This window comes from Schistocerca cancellata, chromosome 9 (assembly GCF_023864275.1).
Source record: "Schistocerca cancellata isolate TAMUIC-IGC-003103 chromosome 9, iqSchCanc2.1, whole genome shotgun sequence".
In the NCBI taxonomy this organism is placed as follows: domain Eukaryota; kingdom Metazoa; phylum Arthropoda; class Insecta; order Orthoptera; family Acrididae; genus Schistocerca; species Schistocerca cancellata.
Window position 1 is genome coordinate 516,078,472 of NC_064634.1, and position 21,321 is coordinate 516,099,792.

Consider the following 21,321-nt stretch of genomic DNA (forward strand, 5'->3'; position numbering starts at 1 on the left):
TGCAGTAGTTTCACAGAGATGAGGAGGCTTCCATAAGATAGTGTGGAGAGCTGCACCAAACTAGCCCTGAAATTGAAGACCACAAAACGAACTACAACAGTATGTACTATATAAGTCCAAACAAATTTTTAAATGTAAAAGCATTAAATATGTCATAGTACTAAGTGAGGACAGAGTTTTAATGTTTCACCTTTATAAGTCCTCACTTGAACATCTTTTGCTTAAATTGTGTATTTTAATAATAACCGCTTCATATATTGTAGAGGTTTAGCTTTCTAGTTTATAATGATGTCACAAATTGATAATTGTATCGAATAGAAAATCAAAACAGAGGTGAAATATGGACTCAGCGCCTCATCATCCCCAATCCCAAACAAGGAAAAATAAGAATTAAAGGAATATTAAGCTATTATCTTAAAACTGGTAATAAATTGCTGTTGATGTAAACATGCTACCTACCATATGCTTGAAACCTTATATGTTTTCTTACCTTAACTTTTATATGTGTTTCCTTGTGCTGCCACTTGGTGAGCAGATTTTTCAGCTATCCAGTTTCTCATCCCAGCTGGTAAGTCTCCCATGATGTGGTGCACTGGGGGACTTTTCCATGTCTCTTCCCATTTCCTAAACCTCAGCAGTCCTTTTCCATCATCATCTTCCTTCCCCTTTTACCCCTGCAAGAAGAAGGAGCCACTTGTTCCAAAATCTTGCACATTTCCTTAACTTCTCTGCATGTTTTCTCCAGCTGCCATTTGCTGAGCTAAATCTTTTATATATACAATTATATTCTATATATAAAAAACAAAGATGCTTTAACTTACCAAACGAGAAAGATAGATGATAGAAATGTTGATAGAAATAAAAAACACACACAAATATTCAAGCTTTCGCAACCTATGGTTGCTTCATCAGGAGAGAGGGAAGGAGAGGGAAGACGAAAGGATGTGGGTTTTAACGGAGAGGGTAAGGAGTCATTCCTATTCCGGGAGCGGAAAGACTTACCTTAGAGGGAAAAAAGGACAGAGACACACACACACACACACACACACACACACACACACACACATCCATCCGCACGTATACAGACACAGGCAGACATATTTGTTTTTTATATATTTATTTTTACCATGTGGAATGTTTCCCTCTATTATATTCATATCAATTATATTCTATTTTATATTCGGAAATACCCGCACGTGCTATGTGGATTTTGATGATCCTACTTAATAAATATGATCTAAATATACATTGAATTCCCATCATGTGAGTCACTATGTATCTATAGATTTACAAAAAATTTAAAAGCCTTGAGTTAGAAAAATAAGTACTTAGGAATTAAGGTTCTGCTCTCCAGAAAATCACCCAAAGAGAATTAAAGTGAATGCTGGTTCTTACTGTAAAATTGTTACAAGGTTTCATAGAACTTGTTAAATGATCCAACCAAATGTAAATTTCACTGTTTAGGTTGATGCTTCAACTAAATAAACTACTAAAAATGATCCATTTTTTCCATGAAGGAATAAAACCACATTCCTCAGTAAACTTTTTTCCCTTCAGATCAAAATTTATATAGGTGCTCAGGCAACCAATGTATACTTTGTCATTCACTACAGTATATGTTTTGTTCAAAACAGTTGTAAAATGTATTCCAATTACCACATTGCTTTGCTTCTGTCTAGCGAGCACTGTTCTTTTCACACTGCTGCATGGTGAATCACACGACTACATCGGATCCCAGCGTCTCTTGTGGGATATGTTGCACGGACAGTTTCCACATCCTCCAAATGCCGGTATTGATGATCCTGTACACCTGCTGTACCCGAACCATCTAAAGCTCTTTGTTGAACTGAGTCAGCTCTCCAACAGGCAGCAACATCTCACTTTCCACCCAGCAAGCAGTGCAAATTACATCAGGGCTCATGCTCCAGTAAGTATATGTTCTTTTGTTATCTTGTTTAAAACTATGCAGTTTGTATTGAAATTGCTCACTTTGAGAATAAAATAATTAAAAGCTGTCTGTGCACAGTATAACTATGGAATGTTACAAGGTAGGCCTTGAAAGAAAAAATAGGTAGGTACTAATTTGGAAGAGGATGGACATCAACAATCTGCCACCACCTGTGTGTTGTGCTACATGTCAGAAGAGTGGATGAGTGTTAAGATGAATTGTTTGATGTTGAACAACCTTTTAGTCACCTACAACATTAAAGCCATATTATCGTCGCTCAGTGATGTTGGGCTATTCCTGAGAGAACTTTTGATTCCTAGGGAATCTCGTTGGACCAAAATAGAACTCAATAATTCCACTGAAAATGCTCCTGAAGAGGATCACTGACAAAAACCAAAAACGCTTGCGCATCACACACACACACACACACACACACACACACACACACAGAGAGAGAGAGAGAGAGAGAGAGAGAGAGAGAGAGAGAGAGAGAGAGAGAGAGAGAGAGAGACTTAGTAAGCTTGGATAGGCAGTCCAACTGAGGAAACAATGGAAACAATATATAAACAGTCAGTAAAATTAATAGAGCGTACATCATATTCAAAACTGTGTTCATAGTAATGAGCAGGAATGGACATTTGGGAAATGTGTGATGTTGACTGCCACTTTCAAAATATTTCCTGTGACATTCAGTTTACATGCTGTTCTTTGTATTTCAGCTGTAAAATTTCTTCACACATGGTTACATCATTTTGATTAATCTAGTCTCAAAATTTTCGGTTTTCAAAGTAATCTTGTCATCAGAAAAAATGTTGTACAAACATCATAGTTCTCTTTCAAATTTAATTTCTTTTCCTTATCTCTTGTTTGATTTGACACGGCCTACCATGAATTCCTCACCTGTGTCAACCTCTTCATCTCATAGTAGCACTTACAACCTACATCCTCAATTATAAGTTGGATGTATTTCACTCTGTCTTCCTGTACAGTTTTTGCCCTCTATAGCTCCCTCTAGAACCATGGAAGTCATTCCCTAGTGTCTTAACAGATGTCCTATAATCCTGTGCCTTCTCCTTGCCAGTGTTTCCCACATATTCCGTTCCTCTCCAATTCTGCGCCGAATCTCCTCATTCCTTACCTAATCAGGCAACCTAATTTTCAACATTTGTCTGTAGCACCACATCTCAAATGCTTCGGTTCTCTTCTGTTTCTGTTTTTCCCACAGTCCATGTTTCACTACCACACAACACTATGCTCCAAACGTACATCCTCAGAAATTTCTTCCTCAAATTAAGGCCTATGTTTCATACTAGGAGACCACTCTTAGCAGGAATGTCCTTTTTACCAGGGCTAGTCTGCTTTTGATGTCCTCCTTGCTCCATCCGTCATTGATTATTTTGTTGTCTAGGTAGCAGAATTCTTTAAATTCCTCTACATCGTGAACATCAATTCTGATGTGAAGTTTCTCACTGTTCTCATTTCTGCTACTTCTCATTACTTTCATCTTCCTTCGATTTACTGTCACTCCATATTCTGTACACATTAGACTGTTCATTTCATTCAGCAGATCACACAATTCCTGTTCACTTTCACACTGGATAGCAATGTCATCAGCAAATCATCTCACTGATATCCTTCCACATTGAATTTTGATCCCATTCCTGGACTTTTCTTTTATTTCTATCATTGTTTTGTTGATGTACAGATTGAACAGTAAGAGTGAAAGACTCCAGCCCTTTCTTACACCCTTTTCAATCCAAGCACTTTGTTCTTGGTCATTCACTCTTATTGCTCCTTCTCGGCTCTTTCCCTATTGTTTATTCCTATTTTTCTCAGAATTTTGAACATCTTGCATCGTTTTACATTGTCGAACACTTTTTCCAGGTTGACTAATCCAATGAACATGTCTTGATTTTTCTTTAGTCTTGCTTCCATTATCAACTGCAACATCAGAATTGGCTCTCTGGTGCCTTTACCTTTCTTAAAGCCAAACTGATTGTCATTTAACACATTCGCAATTTTCTTTTCCATTCTTCTGTATATTATTCTTGTGAGCAACTTGGATGTATCAGCTAGTAAGCTGATTGTGTGATAATGCTCGCATGTTTCAGCCCTTACAGTCTTCGGAATTGTGTGGATGATATTTTTCTGAAAGTCAGGTGGTATGTCCCCAGACTCATACAGTCTACACACCAATGTAAATAATCATTTTGTTACCACTTTACTCAATGATTTTAGAAATTCTGAAGAAATGTTGCCTATTTCTTCTGCCTTATTTGATCTTCAGTCCTCCTCTCATAAATTCTGGTTCTAATGCTGGATCCCCTCTCTCTTCCAAATTGACTCCCGTTTCTTCTTCTATCAGATCATACAAGTCTTCCCCCTCATAGAGGCCTCCAATGTACTCATCCACCTATCTGCTCTCTCCTCTGCATTTAACAGGGAGTTCCGTTGCACTCTTAACGTTACCAACCTTGCTTTTTGTGTTGCCGTAGGTTGTTTTAACTTTCCTGTATGATGTGTGTGTCCTTCTGACAATCATTTCTTTTTCGATTTCTCCACATTTTTCGTGCAGTCATTTTGCCTTAGCTTCCCTGCACTTCCTGTTTATTTCGTTCCTGAGTGACTTGTATTTCTGTATTCCTGAATTTCCCTGAACATTTTTGTACTTCCTTCTTTCATCGACAAATGAAGTATTTTTTCTATTACCCATTGTTTCTTCGCAATTACCTCCTTTGTGTGTATGTTTTTCTTTCCAATTTCTGAGATTGCCATTTTTAGAGATCTCCATTTCTCTTCAATTGTACTGTCTACTGACCTATCCTTCATTGCTGTATCTATAGCCTTAGCACAACTCATGATTCCTTAGTACTTCCATGCCCCACTACTTTGCATATTGATTCTTCCTGACTAATCTCTTAAACTTCAGCCTACCTGTCATCGCTAGTAAATTGTGATCCAAGTCTATATCTGCTCCTGGGAATGCCTTACAATCTAGTATCTGACTTTGGAATCTCTGCCTTACCATGATGTAATCTAACTGAAATCTTCCCATATCTCCCGTATATCGCCTCTTGTGATTCGTGACCAGAGTATTCACTATTATTAGCTGAAATTTATTTCAGAACTCAGTTAGTCGTTCTCCTCTCTCATTCTGTGTTCAAAGCTGATATTCTCCTTCAACCTTTCCTTCTACTCCTTCCCCTAATACTTCATTCCAGTCCCCCATGACTATTGGTCTCTTCCACCAAATCAGTCAACCCCCATGACTATTAGATTTTCATCTCCCTTTACATATTTTATTACCCTTTCAACATCCTCATATACTTTCTCTGCCTCTTCATATTCAGTTTGTGACATAGGCCTGTATACTTGAACTACCATTATTGGTGTTGGTTTGCTGTCAATTCTGATAAGAGCAACCCTATCACTGCACTGTTCACTGTAACACACTCTCTGCCCTACCTTTGTATTAATAACTAATCCTACTTCCGTTATACCATTTTCTGCTGCTGTTGGTATTACCCTAACTCATATGACCATAAATCTGTGTCTTCTTTCCAGTTAACTTCACTGACCCCTACTATATTTAGATTTAGCCTTTGCATTTCCCTTTTACAAATTTTCTAGCTTCCCTACCACATTCAAACTTCTGACATTCCACACTCTAACTCGTAAAACATTATCCTTTTGTTGGTTATTCTTTCTTTCTCTCGTGGTCACCTTTGCCTTGTTAGTCCCCTCCCGCAGATCTGAGTGGGAGACTATTCCGGAATCTTTTGCCAATGGAGAGATCATCATGACACTTTCCCCAGTTACAGATCACATGTTCTGTGGATACATATTGTGTGTCTTTAATGCAGCGGTTTTCATTGCCTTCTGCATGCTCGTGCCCTTGACCGTTGCTGGTTGTTCTGCCCTCAGGGGCAGTTTCCCACCCCAAGGACAATAGAGTGCCCTGAATCCCCCATCTGCTCCTCTGCCCTGTTTGACAAGGCCACTGGCTGACTGAGGGCAACTTCTTATGCCGAAAGTCTTCGATCACTAATGCTGATTATCAAAATCTAAGCAGTGGCAGGTTTCAAACCTGATGATGTTTTGATTACTAATCAAAGATCCTACCCCTAGACCATGAGTGCATTGTAGCCTATGAGACTTGGTTGAGTGAAAAAATTCTGTATCACCTCTTGCTCCCTGAGTGCATTAAAAACCACTCAACAGAGGGTCATATTCGTAATAAAGCATCTGTTGCAATATGCAGACTAACAGCTATGCACAGTATGCCATGGACTCCTTGAACCTACCTGCAGTACATATATAAAAGCATAGTATACATCACAGAAGGTAGTGAAGAGTGGATCACAAATGCTAGTGTACACAGCCACAACACGCTGGGGAGGAACGAAATCTGAAGTGTGCCTCACCGAGTGATAATCCTTAACAAAGGACCTCGGTAATCGGGTATTGAGTTACTTTGAAGTACGCATAAAAACCTGCACGATAGTATATGTAACTCTAACTTTTTAAAGAAACTCGAAGACTATCTGGTGGAAAAGGAATTTTACAGTGTTAGAGAGTACCTATTAAATTCAGTTAGGATTTCTTGTCATATATAATCAATTGTGATAGACTGTGTAATCAGAATGACTGCTCTTCACGGGGTAAGTGATAGTGTTCTCCATCTTCTACTTGTCCTGTGTTGCACACTCATTTACTATGCACAATGTAATCCTGCTGGATCTAATAAAATTCACTTTGGTTCAGTTCAATCTCTCCAGTACTCCGAGGGGACCCTCTTTCACCTACAGCAAGTGTAGGAGGTGATACTCAGCAGGTTGCCAAAACATATGGGAATTTGGGGCAATGAATTGGCAGGCACAGCAACTAAGAGTGCCTGTTAGATACCAACAGTGGTAAAAGGTAATTTTCCCTTCATGCAGTTATCTCACTTTTGGGGAACAAAGCCATGCAGTGATGCGAGGAGGAGTGGTCGGGAGTGAAGGATAACAAACTGTAGTCAGTAAAGTCAACTACCTGACAGTGGGATACCTGCTTCTTTTCCTGTGATAGTACCCAGGAGGGTGCACTGTGCAGTGCTTATAATACACAGACCACTCTACATCACATTTTAACAGAATGTGCCTCACCTCCTGACAAGATGACAGCAGCCAGTTGATTTGCTCTTTGTTAGGTGATGAAGCCACGAATGTGTTGCAATTTTGAGGAATGTCTGACCTAGTTTTCAAATTATCCTACAAAAGATTTTAACTTGTTAACAAAGTGATCGGTCAGTCTTCCGCGGTTATAGTTTTAGTCTTAGCTTTGTCCTAGTCATGAAATTACTAGGTGCAGATACATTACCGTATTTACTCGAATCTAAGCCGCACCTGAAATTTAGGACTCGAAATTCAAGGGGAGACAAAAGTTTTAGGCTGCATCCCCAAATCGAAACAAAGTTGGTCCATCGTAATATGAGACACAATTTAGATCGAATGAATGACGATACAGCTACAGTAGTTTGGTTCGGGTCGTAAGCTTAGCAGTTACGCTTTGCCAGGCAGTCATTGCTGTGCGTCAGGCACTCCGTCCTTATTTATACGGGTACGCTTCCTTTTTCACGTGCTTCGTCTGGTTTCAATTGATTGCTTATTTTTCTTTGATCTGATAAGTGCCGTTTTCTTTGTTATAGGTGTTTACGTCACTCTAAGCTGAAAATGCATTACTGTACTGTGTCATGCATTGTTTATTGCATTCTGATAGTGCGTGTTTACAGCCTGTCGCCGCTCGCGGCATGGCTTCCTTTTGTGTGCGCTACTGTCGCTTATAATTAATAAAAAAAAAATAAAAAAAAAGGAATCGTCTCATCAGCGAAACAATGGCAAGAGACTGATATTTGTTGTTACTTACACTGCTGCTTTCTTTGCTAATGATCAACAAGAACCAAATAATAGACTGCGTATGATAAATGTTCTGAACGAGAGTTTAGCGAAAATTTTTCTCCGTTTAAAAATCTTTGCAGGCGCCTCTTTAGTACATTACATTCTGCACAGAAATTAGAGTCATCTTAGATTTAAAAATGTAGTCAATTGCCATGCTTCATTTCTGACTGTATCACTATTAGGCATAAGAATAATACGAATATAAACATGACATGATATGTATATTCTTCCGCGTTTGCTGTTGTCTCCCTCTAGTTTCGTAGTTTATTAGGCAGACAGGATTTAAATGAGATAGCAGCAAACACGAAACAATACATGGTAAAATGTTTATATTCGTATTATTCTTGTGGTGAAGAGAATACTGCATGTGATTCACAATTCATGAAAGTTCCTATTAACAACCATCTCTTCCCACAGGTAGGACAAAATTCAGAACATAGAGTTGACTATATTGACAAATATCCCAAACAGTCTTGCCAGTCGGATCTTTGTAGTACATTGAAATGCTGCTACATTCGAAGACGAACAATACGGAATTTGTATTTACTTCGTTGGATAATCTATGAAAATGCAGTGGTCGAAACTCGGGGCAGAGAAAAAAGTCCGTCTTCCACCTTTTTTTTTTTAATTTATTTACTGATGCAGAGGTTTTGCTGCCAGTATTTATCTTTGTGCCTACAAAGCATGCCTGTGTAGCGCTACATATATTCGACGGCAGAAGTTAGTTGTGGCGGCACCCACCAACATTTTTCAGAACTTCTGCTTGCTTTGCACTCGATTATAAGCCGCAGGCGGTTTTTTGGATTACAAAAACCGGAAAAAAAGTGCGGCTTTGATTGGAGTAAATACGGTAACAGTGCCTCAAATGTTAAATTGTGACTGATTAAAAATGATTACAGAGAGTGGGATTTCAGGTAAACTGGTGGAAGGGGGGGTGGGGGGGCGGGGGGGGGGGGGAGGAGGGAAAGGGAGGTGCATCATGAGAGAAGTAGAGAAGGGGAAAGAGTAGTAGTGGTGTTGGCAGGCAAATAGAAGATGAGCATAGTGCTGGAGTGAGAGCACTTAAGGAGATAGATAGGCGAAGGACAGGGACTAGCAGAGTTTGAAAACAAGCAGGTTAGAGAAACAAAGGATATGTTGTTGGGAGAGTTGCCACGTGCACAGTTCAGAGAAGCTGATGTTGGTAGGAAGAATCCTGATAGTGCAGGCTGTGGAGCAGTTATCAAAGTGAAACATATCACGTTGGTTGGCATGTTGAGCAACCGGGTGGTCCTGCTGTCTCTTGGTGACAGTTTGACAGTGGGGATTAATGCAAGAGATAGCTTGTTATACTGTGTTCATTGTAAGAATAAACCTGATGTAAATATTGTACTGTCTTCTTCCATATTTGCTGGAATCTCATTGAATTTTGTTTCACATGGAGTGGAAGCCTTGCTGTCTCGGGTACAGTCGAATACGATAACAGGGATACCTTTTATGCTGTATGTTACGCACACATTGACTGAGCTTTACTGGTGTATTTAACCAGAACAGCAAGGCCAGCCAGGTTGTCCATCTAACATGCAGTGATGTGAGCAGTCACAGTTAAGATGTAAAAAGAGACATGCAGAGAAATAGTATACCTTAAATTTCATTTAATTTGTAAAGAGATTGAAATAATATTCAGAAAATTTCCAGCAATACTGCACACTTCTTAGGGGGCCAGATGTAAAACGTAACACTCTCTCCTTGTTAGCTAACATTGTATTGTAATTAAAAACAAGAGTAATGAAAATTCCTGACTTAAGCAAGCATAATTTTTCTGTGCAAGCATGTGTGACTCTTAAGTGTACTGCAGGATTACATCATATAGTTAAATATTGAGGATACTGAGTGTATTAATTATAGTCTTGTCACCTGGTAATTCTGAATTACTTCCATATCAAAATCTGAGAAATATGTCTCCGTACTGGAACTGCCATATGCCATGTTGATAGTGAGTCAATCAACAGTGTGCACCACATTTTATCCTCTTCTTTTATGATGTGCTGTTCTGTATCCTGTCAGCATGTGGCAGTCACATGTAACAAAGCTTCGTGCATTAGTTCCAGTACACTGGACAGCTTAACTTGGCTCCGAATCAGTTCTGTTGGTTTCATATAGCAGTGGTTCGGTGGCTATTGTAAAAATGCAGCTTTTGTACGGTGTGCTCAATGCCATGAAAATTATTTTCCTGTGTTTCTGGCTCGTATGACACCATGTCTGTGACAAAACAGAGGATATAGTCCAAATAAAAAGTATCTGATTTTTCATTTTTGTTCTAAATATTTAATATGTCATGTGTTCTTTATTTAAACAATCTCAGATAATCAAGAAATTATATTTGCAATGGAAACTGTAATTTTGCATTCAGTATGTAATTAGAAACAAGAATAGAGTCGATTTTAGAAAAAAGGAAGAAGATTAGGTACGTGTTAAGTAGCACACATTTGAAGAAATTTATATTTAAAAGATGTAGGTATTCCAAATTGAATGAAAAAAGGAAAACCAAATTGAGATATGAACCAGTGACCCAGGGGCTATCCAAGATTATCATTGTGATCTTCTATAAGTTCAGCTACACATAAAGTTTTCAAAAATGCCAAAAATTTCATAAATAACATACTCGAAAACTTCAAAACTGATTTTTATTTTTGTAAATTTGTTCAAAATGTTGAGAATAATCTGTTTCTCACCACTTTTTAATGATGATCCTGGTATATGTTTCATTACAGTGCAGCAAGCAGCATCAATTGTTTTCACCCTACATATTAACAGCATGACAGCCACTGCACAAAAGTACAGATAAGGTGACTGTACACAATTTTAGAAGTATAATCTACATTGCTACAGTATAATTAAGAAAAATGTTGCTGGCTGTTAACACATTAGAATATCTTAAAGTTTCATTTGTTGTAGCATAGTAACAACACATCTGATGCATAAATAGGACCCACTTCCAAGTGTGGAACAGCACCAGTGTACATATGCCATGGCTGCTGACCAATCATCACATTTGTGTTTGTTTACATCAGGTTTAGTCTTATAATGAATGAAGTGTATTTGTCATGCCCACATAGAAGGTGCCATTGTGATGGAAGCTTAGTTGGTAAATCACCTGACGGCTTTCACAGGTGGTGAACTGACAACTAAGCTGCAACCACCATGCCACTTTCTACATTGTCATGACAACTAACTAGCCTTTGATGGGGTACGAGATGTCTGTGACTGGACTAGGGTAGGTGGTAGTGGGAGGATGTGTGTGACGGGTCTTGAATCTAGAAGTGTTGCAGGGAAATGAGCCACGAGGCAAGTGATTGGGAGTATGGATGGAGTAGGGATGGGCTAGAATATTGTTTTAGTTCAGAGAGTGATGGAACATGACTGTGAAACATGATGAGAGGTGATCAGAACCTTGGAAGAGAATGTGATTAAGTTGTTCCAGTCCTCATTGGCAATGAGTCATAGGAGGAGTGCTTCTTTTATGGCTGGACATGGGGCTGTGGGAGATGGTAGGTGACTCGGGAGACAAAGCACGGGAGATCTATTTCTGGATGAGGTTGGGAGGGTAATTTTAGTCTGTGAAGACCTCGGTAATATCTTTGGCATATTTGGAGATGAACTGCTTGTCACTACAGATGAGATGACCATGGGATTATGGAAGGGGAATGGGTGGCAGCTGTTGAAGTGGAGGTATTGTTGGCAGTTGGTAGGTTTGATAATGCGGACAGAGAGAGTGCTGTAGCTATCCTGGTGGTTTGTTTGTTCGAAGAGGCCCAGGTGAAGCAAATGGGGGAGAAAGTGTTGAGATTATGGAGGAATGTGGGTGGGACATCCTCACCCTCGGCCCAGATCATGAAGATGTTATCAGCGAATCTGTACCAGGTGTTTCAGAGGATTCTGCTTAGTTAGGGAGGATTCTTCTAGATGAACCATGAATCAGTTGACATAGGATGGTGCATGTGTGTGCCAGTTGCTGTACACAGATTTGTTTATAGGTGATAAAAAGGAGAATGTAACAATTTCGTGAAAAGGAAAGTTGCTACTCACCGTATAGCAGAGATGCTGAGTTGCTGATAGGCACAACAGAAAGACTGTCACAATATAAGCTTTTGGCCAACAAGGCCTTTGTCGAAAATAGACAACAGATGCACACCACACACAAGTCGTCTATTTTCGACAAAGGCTTTGTTGGCCGAAAGCTTATATTGTGAGTGTCTTTTTGTTGAGCCTGTCTGTGACTCAGCACCTCCACTATATGGTGAGTAGCGACTTTCCTTTTCATAATATTGATAAAAAGGAGAAGTAATTGTGGGTGAGGAAATAGTTGGTCATGGTGATCCAGGAGGAGGCTGTAGGTTTGGAGTCATTCGACATTGGGAAATGTAGTGTTCATTATTGACAAGGCCATGGGCATTGGGGTTGTTATGTGGAGGGAAATGCCATTAACAATGATGAGCTGGGTGATGGGTGGTAAAGGAGCAGGAATTGTGGAGAGTCGCTGGAAGAAAAAATATATCATACACAATTTTCCTGAAAGCTTTTCCTGTGTGAATGTAAATTCTATCATAAGGTAAATTTTTCTTAAAACTTGATATTCCCAATGTTGTTAGTGACCACACAGCTGAAATGTAAAAAAGATAATAACCATCAGGTGAGCATTTTGGCTGAATAAGTGTGATGATGTTTCTTTTGCCAGCTTTCAATGTTCAATGTGTTAATTGCAGTTGTATACCCATGGATATTTAAAAGTAACAAAAATATTTAATCCAGGTGATGGACTTCATGGGCAACATGTCGGAATTTGGACACAACTATGGAATTACATTTACTAAGTCGACTACAGACACACTGCCACCTGCTTCTCTACAGACATTTCTTGTGCACGATAACAAACTACCTGGTGTGGTTATTGCTGATCACGAAGCTGGCTTTACGAATAGGTAAGTTATTGTGTAATTTTTCTTTTTTTCTACAAAATACCTCTTCTTGCGATTCAACTACATATAAATATGGACCATACTCAATGGAAAGCACATTGGGGAAATACGTAAGTCCTACCTAGTCAAGTTTGACGTGACGGTGAAACTTTCCGTGTCAAAGGAAATGGAGATCTCGGTTCAGTACTCGACCTCTAAAGTTTCCTTTGGACACCTCAACCTCAAGATGTGCTCTGTACTGACAGAGTGAACAGCTGTTGATATTGAACAGTAGTTAAGGAGTGATATCTGGGCCACCTGCCATACTTGAGCTGTTTTTGGCTTACTCATATCAGTCAACTTGTTTCCCTAGCTACTCATGGGAATAAAATACTTCTCTCTTCAGAAACTATTATAACTCCAAACAGTACGGACAGCCCACAGGAAGTTTCTATTCAAAAGAGACTGTCAAATAATAACAGTAATTTAGTCAGCCATAACTTATCTAGATTAAAGAAATAATTTGAGACTGTATTACCATTTTACATGTATAAGGCCCTGCAGTGTATTGTTGGAAATCTAAAAACTGTGAAGTGGTTGAAGGATGGGACACTTTTGGTGCAAACAGTTACTTCTCATCAAGATGAATATTTTTTTATTGCCAGATTGCATATTGAACTCTTAATAGTAATAGAACACTAAACTGTTCTTAGTTATACCCACTGGACTGTATCGTGATGGTTTGTTACTTAACAACATTGGAGACCTAAAATAAAAATGGGAAACTGAACGAGTAACAAAGAGAGCATAGATGGGGAGACCAAGCAGGCAGCCATGTTCGTACTGACTGTCAGTTCTCCACCATATGCCATTGTATAACATTCACATTTTGGGCAGAGCGGTTGGAGATATGTGTGTGAGGTGTGCTTGCTTGTGCGAATGAGTGTGCACTTTTGTTTTATCAAGACAGCTTTGGCCAAATCTTATTTGTAATGGTCTTTTCATTGTGCTTATCAGCAACTCGACATGACCTCTTATGATGAGTAGCAATCTGCCAACAGGCAGATGAGATGGAGAAGACAGATTGGTCCATATCTCAGCAGATACTGGTTTCCGGATGTATCATTATCGGAACTTGTCTTCTAGTTTTGACCAATATTACCTCCTGTAGGAAAATGTAACATTTTCTTTGGACATGTTGCACTGCAGCCAACCAGTTTGTGGAGACAGGACCACGTGCGCAGCACCATCATTTTCAGGTAAACACAGAGTTTGGAGTTGAGGCTTTGCAACTTTTACTAGAGGAAAATAAAATCCAGGAGACCAAGGTTATGAGACAAGTGTATTATTCTCACACAAGCAGTCATATGTGCCTCAGAAACAGCGTACATTTGTCTCATCATTTGGGTCAGTGGCCAGTTCTGTGTTTCAGAAAATGAGTCCTGTGTGCAGACTTTGTGGCAACTGAATACGTGTAAATGAAAGAGCTCACATAATGGTGGATGCACTGTTAAATCAGTAATCCCTCAATACCAACTACAGATATTGCAGGTAAACATACACCACAGATCACAAGTTCATTACTTCAGACAGCCTGTGAACAAAAGAACACTGTGTCCCTAATAATGAAACCAGCACTATTACCATTGAAACTGAAACAGGTGCTAAAAATTTTGATAAAAGAAAGAGTTTGAAGCTCTCAGATCTCACCACACTGATCCATTGTGACAAAGTGGTTAGTGATCTGTGGACAGATGACACCTATATCAAAGACTGTACGAGGAAACTAGTAAGGACCCCAAGCTGACCCTGACCCTGACCCTGACCCTGACCCTGACCCTGACCCTGTCTTTCCCCGAACCTCACCTTACTTGATATTATATAAGGACAAACCTATACTAATCATAAGTCTACAAGTAAGTCTGTTGTGTCTGTCTGTCCGTCTGTTTGAAGGTGCTTCTCCAGAACTAATGAACAAATTTTCATAGGGTTTTCACAGGTAACTTCAGCATAGCTTGGAGCACCATATAGGCTTTATTTCATCAAAAGCAGATCACAGAAAGAAAAAAAAATCATAATTGAAAGTTTTATTCATACTGATGATTAAATGCAAAAGTAATTCTGTCTGTCATGTTTCAGTGACTGATCTGCTGAACCCGTTTCAGTGAAGTTTGGTATAGAGATAGTTTGAATCCTGAGGAAAAACATAGGGTGCTTTAGAAAGTGTGTCTTACAAGATAATATTGATTCAAAGAATATTACCACAGTCTAACATAACAGTCGCGACACTTCGCCTCGATTTTGTTGCCTACATCGCCAGCAGCGCCCCAAGCGGCCGGTAGGTTGAACTGTGAGTTCGGCGCCATCGTGAAAGCGAATAGTGGTTATTTATTTTGATTTATACAATGTTTTTTACCATTGGGAGTGTTTGTAGCGCAATAAATTGCAGCAACAACAGGAAGAAGACACCACAGCTGTCTTTTTTTAGGTTTCCTAAGGATCCTGAGTGGTTACTAAACTGTATCGTCAGGATTCACTTGCAAACTATATGTGTATAAATGATGAATGTTTCGTTTTAGGAGCAGAAAATGGCTAGTTAATAGCAGACGAGAAGACCTTATGAAGAAAGACCCAGTTTACCTGTACAATAATATTAGGTTTTGTTCACTACGTTTCGAACAAAACCAGTTCATGAACGCAGACAATAATAAACTCGTGTGGAATACAGTATCCACACTGTTTGACATCCCAAATAAGCCACCTAAACTGACGAAGAAGAGGGAACTGCCACAAAGATTCGACAATCCATCTAAAGCTGTAAAACAGTCCTATGACAAAGAAGCAACCAGTTCAGCTCTCTATGTATCAGTGCCAGACTCGTGTGAATTGTCAGCACAGACCTGCATTGACGATGAAGTGGTTAGATTAAGGGCAGTTATTCGGGTCTTGCAAAAGTGTAACGTTTGGTGTGTATTTCATTCACTTCTGTTGTTAATCACTTAATTTTCCTTGCTTCCTTCGTGGGATGACATTATTTTGTTAGCACCTTGTTCACTGACAGATTGTTTGAAAATTATTCAGATATTTGGTTTTGAGTGAAATGTAATGTAATCAGCTCATTATAATGTTTTCAGCGTATTTCTCCCACTATTTGGCAGTTGTCCCACTTAGAATAATATAGAAGTGAAGGTTGTACTTGTGGCAACAGGCGGCAATGACACACACAGTAGGCCTACAGAACGATAAACGAGCTGTCGATCGCTTTTGCATGTAGAGGTACATGTCTGTGCTTCTCACATGTGAATCTGTGTGTTTATATGCTTTTGATATCAACGTGGTAAGCTGCAATTCTGTCCAATGTCACAAGTGTTTCTTCACGAAAGTGTTGTAGCTTGCCACTCTATTCATGGTTTTTGTCCATACTTGCGCTTATTTTAGAATCACTTTTAGAAACATATATGCCTTCTGATACTACACAAACTCTTGGAGGCAAGAAAATAACTCGAATAATTCGGAAATTACGTAGGAAATGGATGCAAACAAACATTACGCTTACGTCGTGTCTGACATTCACCTTAGCTGCCACTTGGAGCGCTAGTGTCGCTCCATCTGTGAAACGGCAACAACTTTTACAGCAGTGAGTGTTGCGACTGTTATGTTAGACTGTGATATTACGTGAATTAGGGAAAATTATTTTCTCTTTGGAAATGCTAATTACACTTTGGAAATGCTAATTACACTTTGGAAAAGCTATTTACTCTTTGGAAAAGCTTCAGCTTAGGAGGTGGGGGGGGGGGGGGGAGAGGCACACATCACAAGCTGTGCTGACACGAACATGCAGACGTGTGGGGGCCACTGACGTTTCAGGTGCAACCACAATAAAGGGGTATCTGTTGAGAGACCAGGCAAATGTGTTGTTCTTGAAGAGGTGCCTTTTCAGTAGCTGCAGGGGCAACAGTCTGTATGATTGACTAATCTGGCCTTATAACATCAACCAAAACAACCTTGCTGTGCAGGTACTGTGAACGGCTGAAAGTGAGGGGAAACTACAACCATAATTTTTCCCAAGGACATGCAGCTTTACTGTGTGGTTAAATGATGATGATATCCTCTTGGGTAACGTATTCTGGAGGTGAAATAGTATCCCATTGGAATCTCTGGGTGGTGACTACTAAGGAGGATGTCATCAGGGGAAATAAAACTGGCATTTTACCAATCGGAGCATGGAATGTTGGATCCCTTAATCACACAGGTAAGTTGGAAAATTTGAAAAGGGAAATGGGTAGGTTGAAGTTGGGTTTGTTCGGATTTAGGGAAGTTCGGTGGCAGGAGGAACAGATCTTCTTCTCACATGAATACGGGGTTATAAATACAAAATAGACTAGTTGTAATGCAGGAGTAGGTATAATAATGAATAAGAAAATAGGAATGTGGGTAAGCTACTATTAACAGCATAGCGAACACATTATTATAGCCTGAGAGAGACAAAGCCATCACCCATCACAGTAGTACAAGTTAATATGACAAATAGATAATGAAGAGATTGAAGAAATCTGTGATGAGATAAAAGAAATTATTCAAATAGCTAAGGGTGACAAAAATGTTAGTCATCTGGGACTGAAAGTGAATAGTAGGAAGAAGAGGAAAAACTATAGCTGAATATGGACTAGGAGAAAGAAATGAAAGAGGAAACTGCCTGATAGAATTTTGCACAGGTCCCTTCCATGTACACAACCTTGTTTCATGATTCTTAAACCAAATGTGGAAGGGACCTGCAGACTCCAGGAGATTTCAGATTGATTATGCAATGTAAGACAGAGATTTCGGAACCAGGTTTTAAATTGTAAGGCACTTCCAGGGGCCAATGTGGACTCTGACCACAATTTATTGGATATGAACTGTAGATTAAAACTGCAGAAAGGTAGGAACTTAAGGGGATGGGACCTTATTATTTCCATGTTTGCTAAGAAAATTGGATGAGGACTTCTGCCATATGCAAGACAACTTTGTAGTTTTGTTTTACCCAGACATGCTTCAGCACTTCATGTGCTGCCTTCAGTGGGTTAGTTTATTTACTTTCCATTACTGATGATTGCAAAAACACTGTGCAAGTTCAAAAATCACAGAGAATGCCTGCAAAATGACAAAAATGGTAGAAATCGGCATGTTGCCACACCAAAGGAGACAAACACAACAACATAAAGCCAAGACAAGTTGTAAATTGTGTAGCAGATTCACAGCTACCAACATAAACATTTAATAGCTTCATGTAAGAAAGAAAATAAAGTAACCCACTGAAGATGCACAAAAAGTGCTGAAACATGTCTAGATAAAAACAAAACTCCGAAGCTGTCTTGCGTAAGGCAGAATTTCTCATCCAACTGAAAGAAACTGAGTTTTTTGAGAATTTCAGAGGGAGCATTAAGCAATGATTGACTAGAATATGGGAAAGAAATACAGTAGAAGATGGATGGGTAGCTTTGAGAGATGAAATAGTGGTGGCAGCAATCAAGTAGGTAAAACAGTAAGGGCTAGCAGAAATCCTTGGGTAACACATAAGATATTGAATTTAATTGATGAAATGAGGAAATACAAAAATGCAGTAAATGAAGCAGTGGAAGGGAATACAGACGTCCAAAAACTGAGCTTGATAGGTAGTGCAAATTGGTGAAGCAGGAATGGATAGAGAACAAATGTAAGGATTTAGAAGCATATATAACTAGGGGGAAAGTAGATGCCACCTACAGAAAAATTAGAGAGACCTTTGGAGAAAAGAGAACCACTTGTATGAATATCAAGAACTCAGATGGAAAACCAGCCCTAAGCAATAAGGGAAAGCAGAAAGGTGGAGTATATAGAGGTGTAGACAGGAGAGATGTACCTGAGGGCAATATTATAGCAATGGAAGAGAATGTGGGTGAAGATGAGTGAGATGGGAGGTATGATACTGTGAGAGGAATTTGACAGAGCACTAAAAGACCTAAGTCGAAACAAGGCCCCCACAAGTAGACGACATTCTGTTAGAACTACTGATAGCCTTGTAAGAGCCAGCCATGATAAAACTCTTTCATCTAGTGGGCAAGATGTATGAGACAGGTGAAATACCCTCAGACCTGAAGAAGAATATAACAATTCCAATTCCAAAGAAAGGAGATGCTGACAGGTGTGAATATTACTGAACTATCAGTTTAATAAGTTTATGGTAGCAAAATACTAACACTGATACTTCACAGATAAATGGAGAAAACAGGTAGAAGCCAAACTCGGGGAAGATCAGTTTGGATTTTGGAGAAATGTAGGAATATGTGAGGCAGTACTAACCGTATGCCTTATCTTAGAAGGTAGATTAATTAATAGCACACCTGTGTATATAGCATTTGTCAACTTGAAGAAAGCCTTTGACAGTGTTGATTAGGATACTCTCTTTAAATTTTGAATGTAGCAGGGGTAAAATACATGGAGCAAAAGGCTGTTTACTACTTGTACAGAAACCAGAGAGCAGTTAAGAGTTGGGGGGCATGAACAGGGAGCAGTGGTTGAGAATGGAATGAACAGCCATGTAGCCTGTTTCCAACATTATTCACTCTATATATTGAGCAAGCAGTAAAGGAAACAAAAGAAAAATTTGGAGTAGAATGGAGAAGGAATAAAATCTTTGAGGTTTGCCGATGACGTTGTAGTTCTGTCAGAGGCAGCAAATGACTTGACAGAACAGTGGACTGGACTGGACAGTGTCTTGAAAGGAGAATATCAGATGAACATCAACAAAAAGAAAACAAGCATAATGGAATGTAGTGGAATTAAATTAGGTGATGCTGAGGGAATTAAAATAAGAAATGAGACATTTAAAGTAATAGATAAATTTTGTTATTTGGGCAGCAAAATAATTGATGATAGCTTAAGTAGAGAGGATATAAAATGTAGACTGGCAATGGCAAGAAAAGCGTTTCTGAAAAAAGAAAAGAAATTTGTGAACATTGAATATAGATTTGGTAAGAATTAAGAAGTCTTTTCTGAAAGTATTTAGATAGAATGTAGCCACATATAGAAGTGAAATGTGGACGATAAATGGTTTAGACGAGAAGAGAATAGAAGCTTCTGAAATGTGCTGCTACAGAAGAATGCTGAAGATTAGATGGCTAAATAGAATTAGAGAGAAAAAAAATGGTGGCACAACATGACTAGAACAACAGACTGGTTGATACAACATGGTCTGAGACATCAAGGGATCACCAATTTTAGTGTTGGAGAGAAGTGTGGAAGGAAAAAATTGTAGAGGGGGACCAAGAGACGAAATATGGTAAGCGCATTCAGAAGGATGAAGAGGCTTACATAGGATAGAGTAGCATGGAGAGCTGCATCAAGCCAGTCTTGACAGAAGACAACAACAACAACAACAACAACAACAACAGCAACAACTGTAGCTTACTTTCTCACCATCACTCATCATAACAAAACTACAGATATGCAAGTGCAACCACTGGTTACAGCTAGTGTTAAGTAAAACCTTAAGTTGGCTTCAATCCTATCATAAATATATCTAGGCTTCATGTTGCATAGCTAAAATGTCTTGCATAGTGGGCATCTCTGCACTTGTGTGTGCAAGAAACACTGTTTAAATTATGTAACTGTCTTTTGTTTATTGGGTATAATCTCCACTGGAGGAACAGCCTTAGTGAAGTGCCAGTTGAGTGAGGTATAAATGTATAAATGGTGAATATCATTTCTTTTGTCTTTCCCTTATCTGCAGCCTACAGGAGAGGACTATTATGGTGCAAGTGTACCAGGGGATAATGGGACATTCTTGCTATGTGCCACTGTGTGCACTATTGAGAAAATTTAGTGACTAGGCATTTGCAGCTGACCGCAGACTTATTTATTGCCTCAACGTATGTTTCACGTAAGAACCACAAAACAAGATAAGAGAAATTTGGGCTTTTATGGAGGCATATTGACAACCATTTTTCCTTCACTCCATTTGCAAGTGAAGTAGAAAAGGAAATGATTAGTAGTGATACGTGATACACTCCACCATACACTGTACAGTGGCTTGTGGAGTATGTATGTAGATGTAGGTATGTATGTACTTTCTGACCTTGCCATACAGCTGTGCCTTCATGTGGACTTCAGTCTACAGTGTCTGCTATGGGGCTCCACCCTTGGTATTTTAATTCCTTCATTGCCTGTTCAGTATAGAAATGAAATTTCATTGGTAATAGTAACCAACTGGGCTTTAAGCCTTTTCCAATTTTAGTCTGTCATACCAGGCTGTCAGTGCTAATTAACCCTGTCTGCTTCGTGTAACATTTTTATTACCTTTCACATTATAAAATGGCTTCTTTAAATATACCTGTGCAATGTGTGTGTCCTTTTTCATAAATTTGTCCTCTGGTTTTAGCTGCAGTACTGAAATTGTTTCTCTTTTCTCCCTTTCCTTTATCTGATAATGTTCTGTTTTGAGCATTTTTTTATACGTGTGGTGCTAGACTGTCTGTGT

The 21,321-nt window shown here is 39.1% G+C and overlaps 1 protein-coding gene across 3 annotated transcripts in view; it reads left to right on the forward strand.

The window, feature by feature from the left end:
* Positions 1–21,321, forward strand: part of LOC126100310 (nicastrin) — a 142,979-nt gene that overhangs the window by 62,909 nt on the left and 58,749 nt on the right. For all 3 annotated transcript variants that reach the window (XM_049910919.1, XM_049910921.1, XM_049910920.1), the window contains exons 6-7: positions 1,680–1,927; positions 12,679–12,848. In XM_049910919.1, the coding sequence (XP_049766876.1) occupies positions 1,680–1,927; positions 12,679–12,848 (418 nt within the window). The remainder of the gene's footprint in view (positions 1–1,679; positions 1,928–12,678; positions 12,849–21,321) is intronic.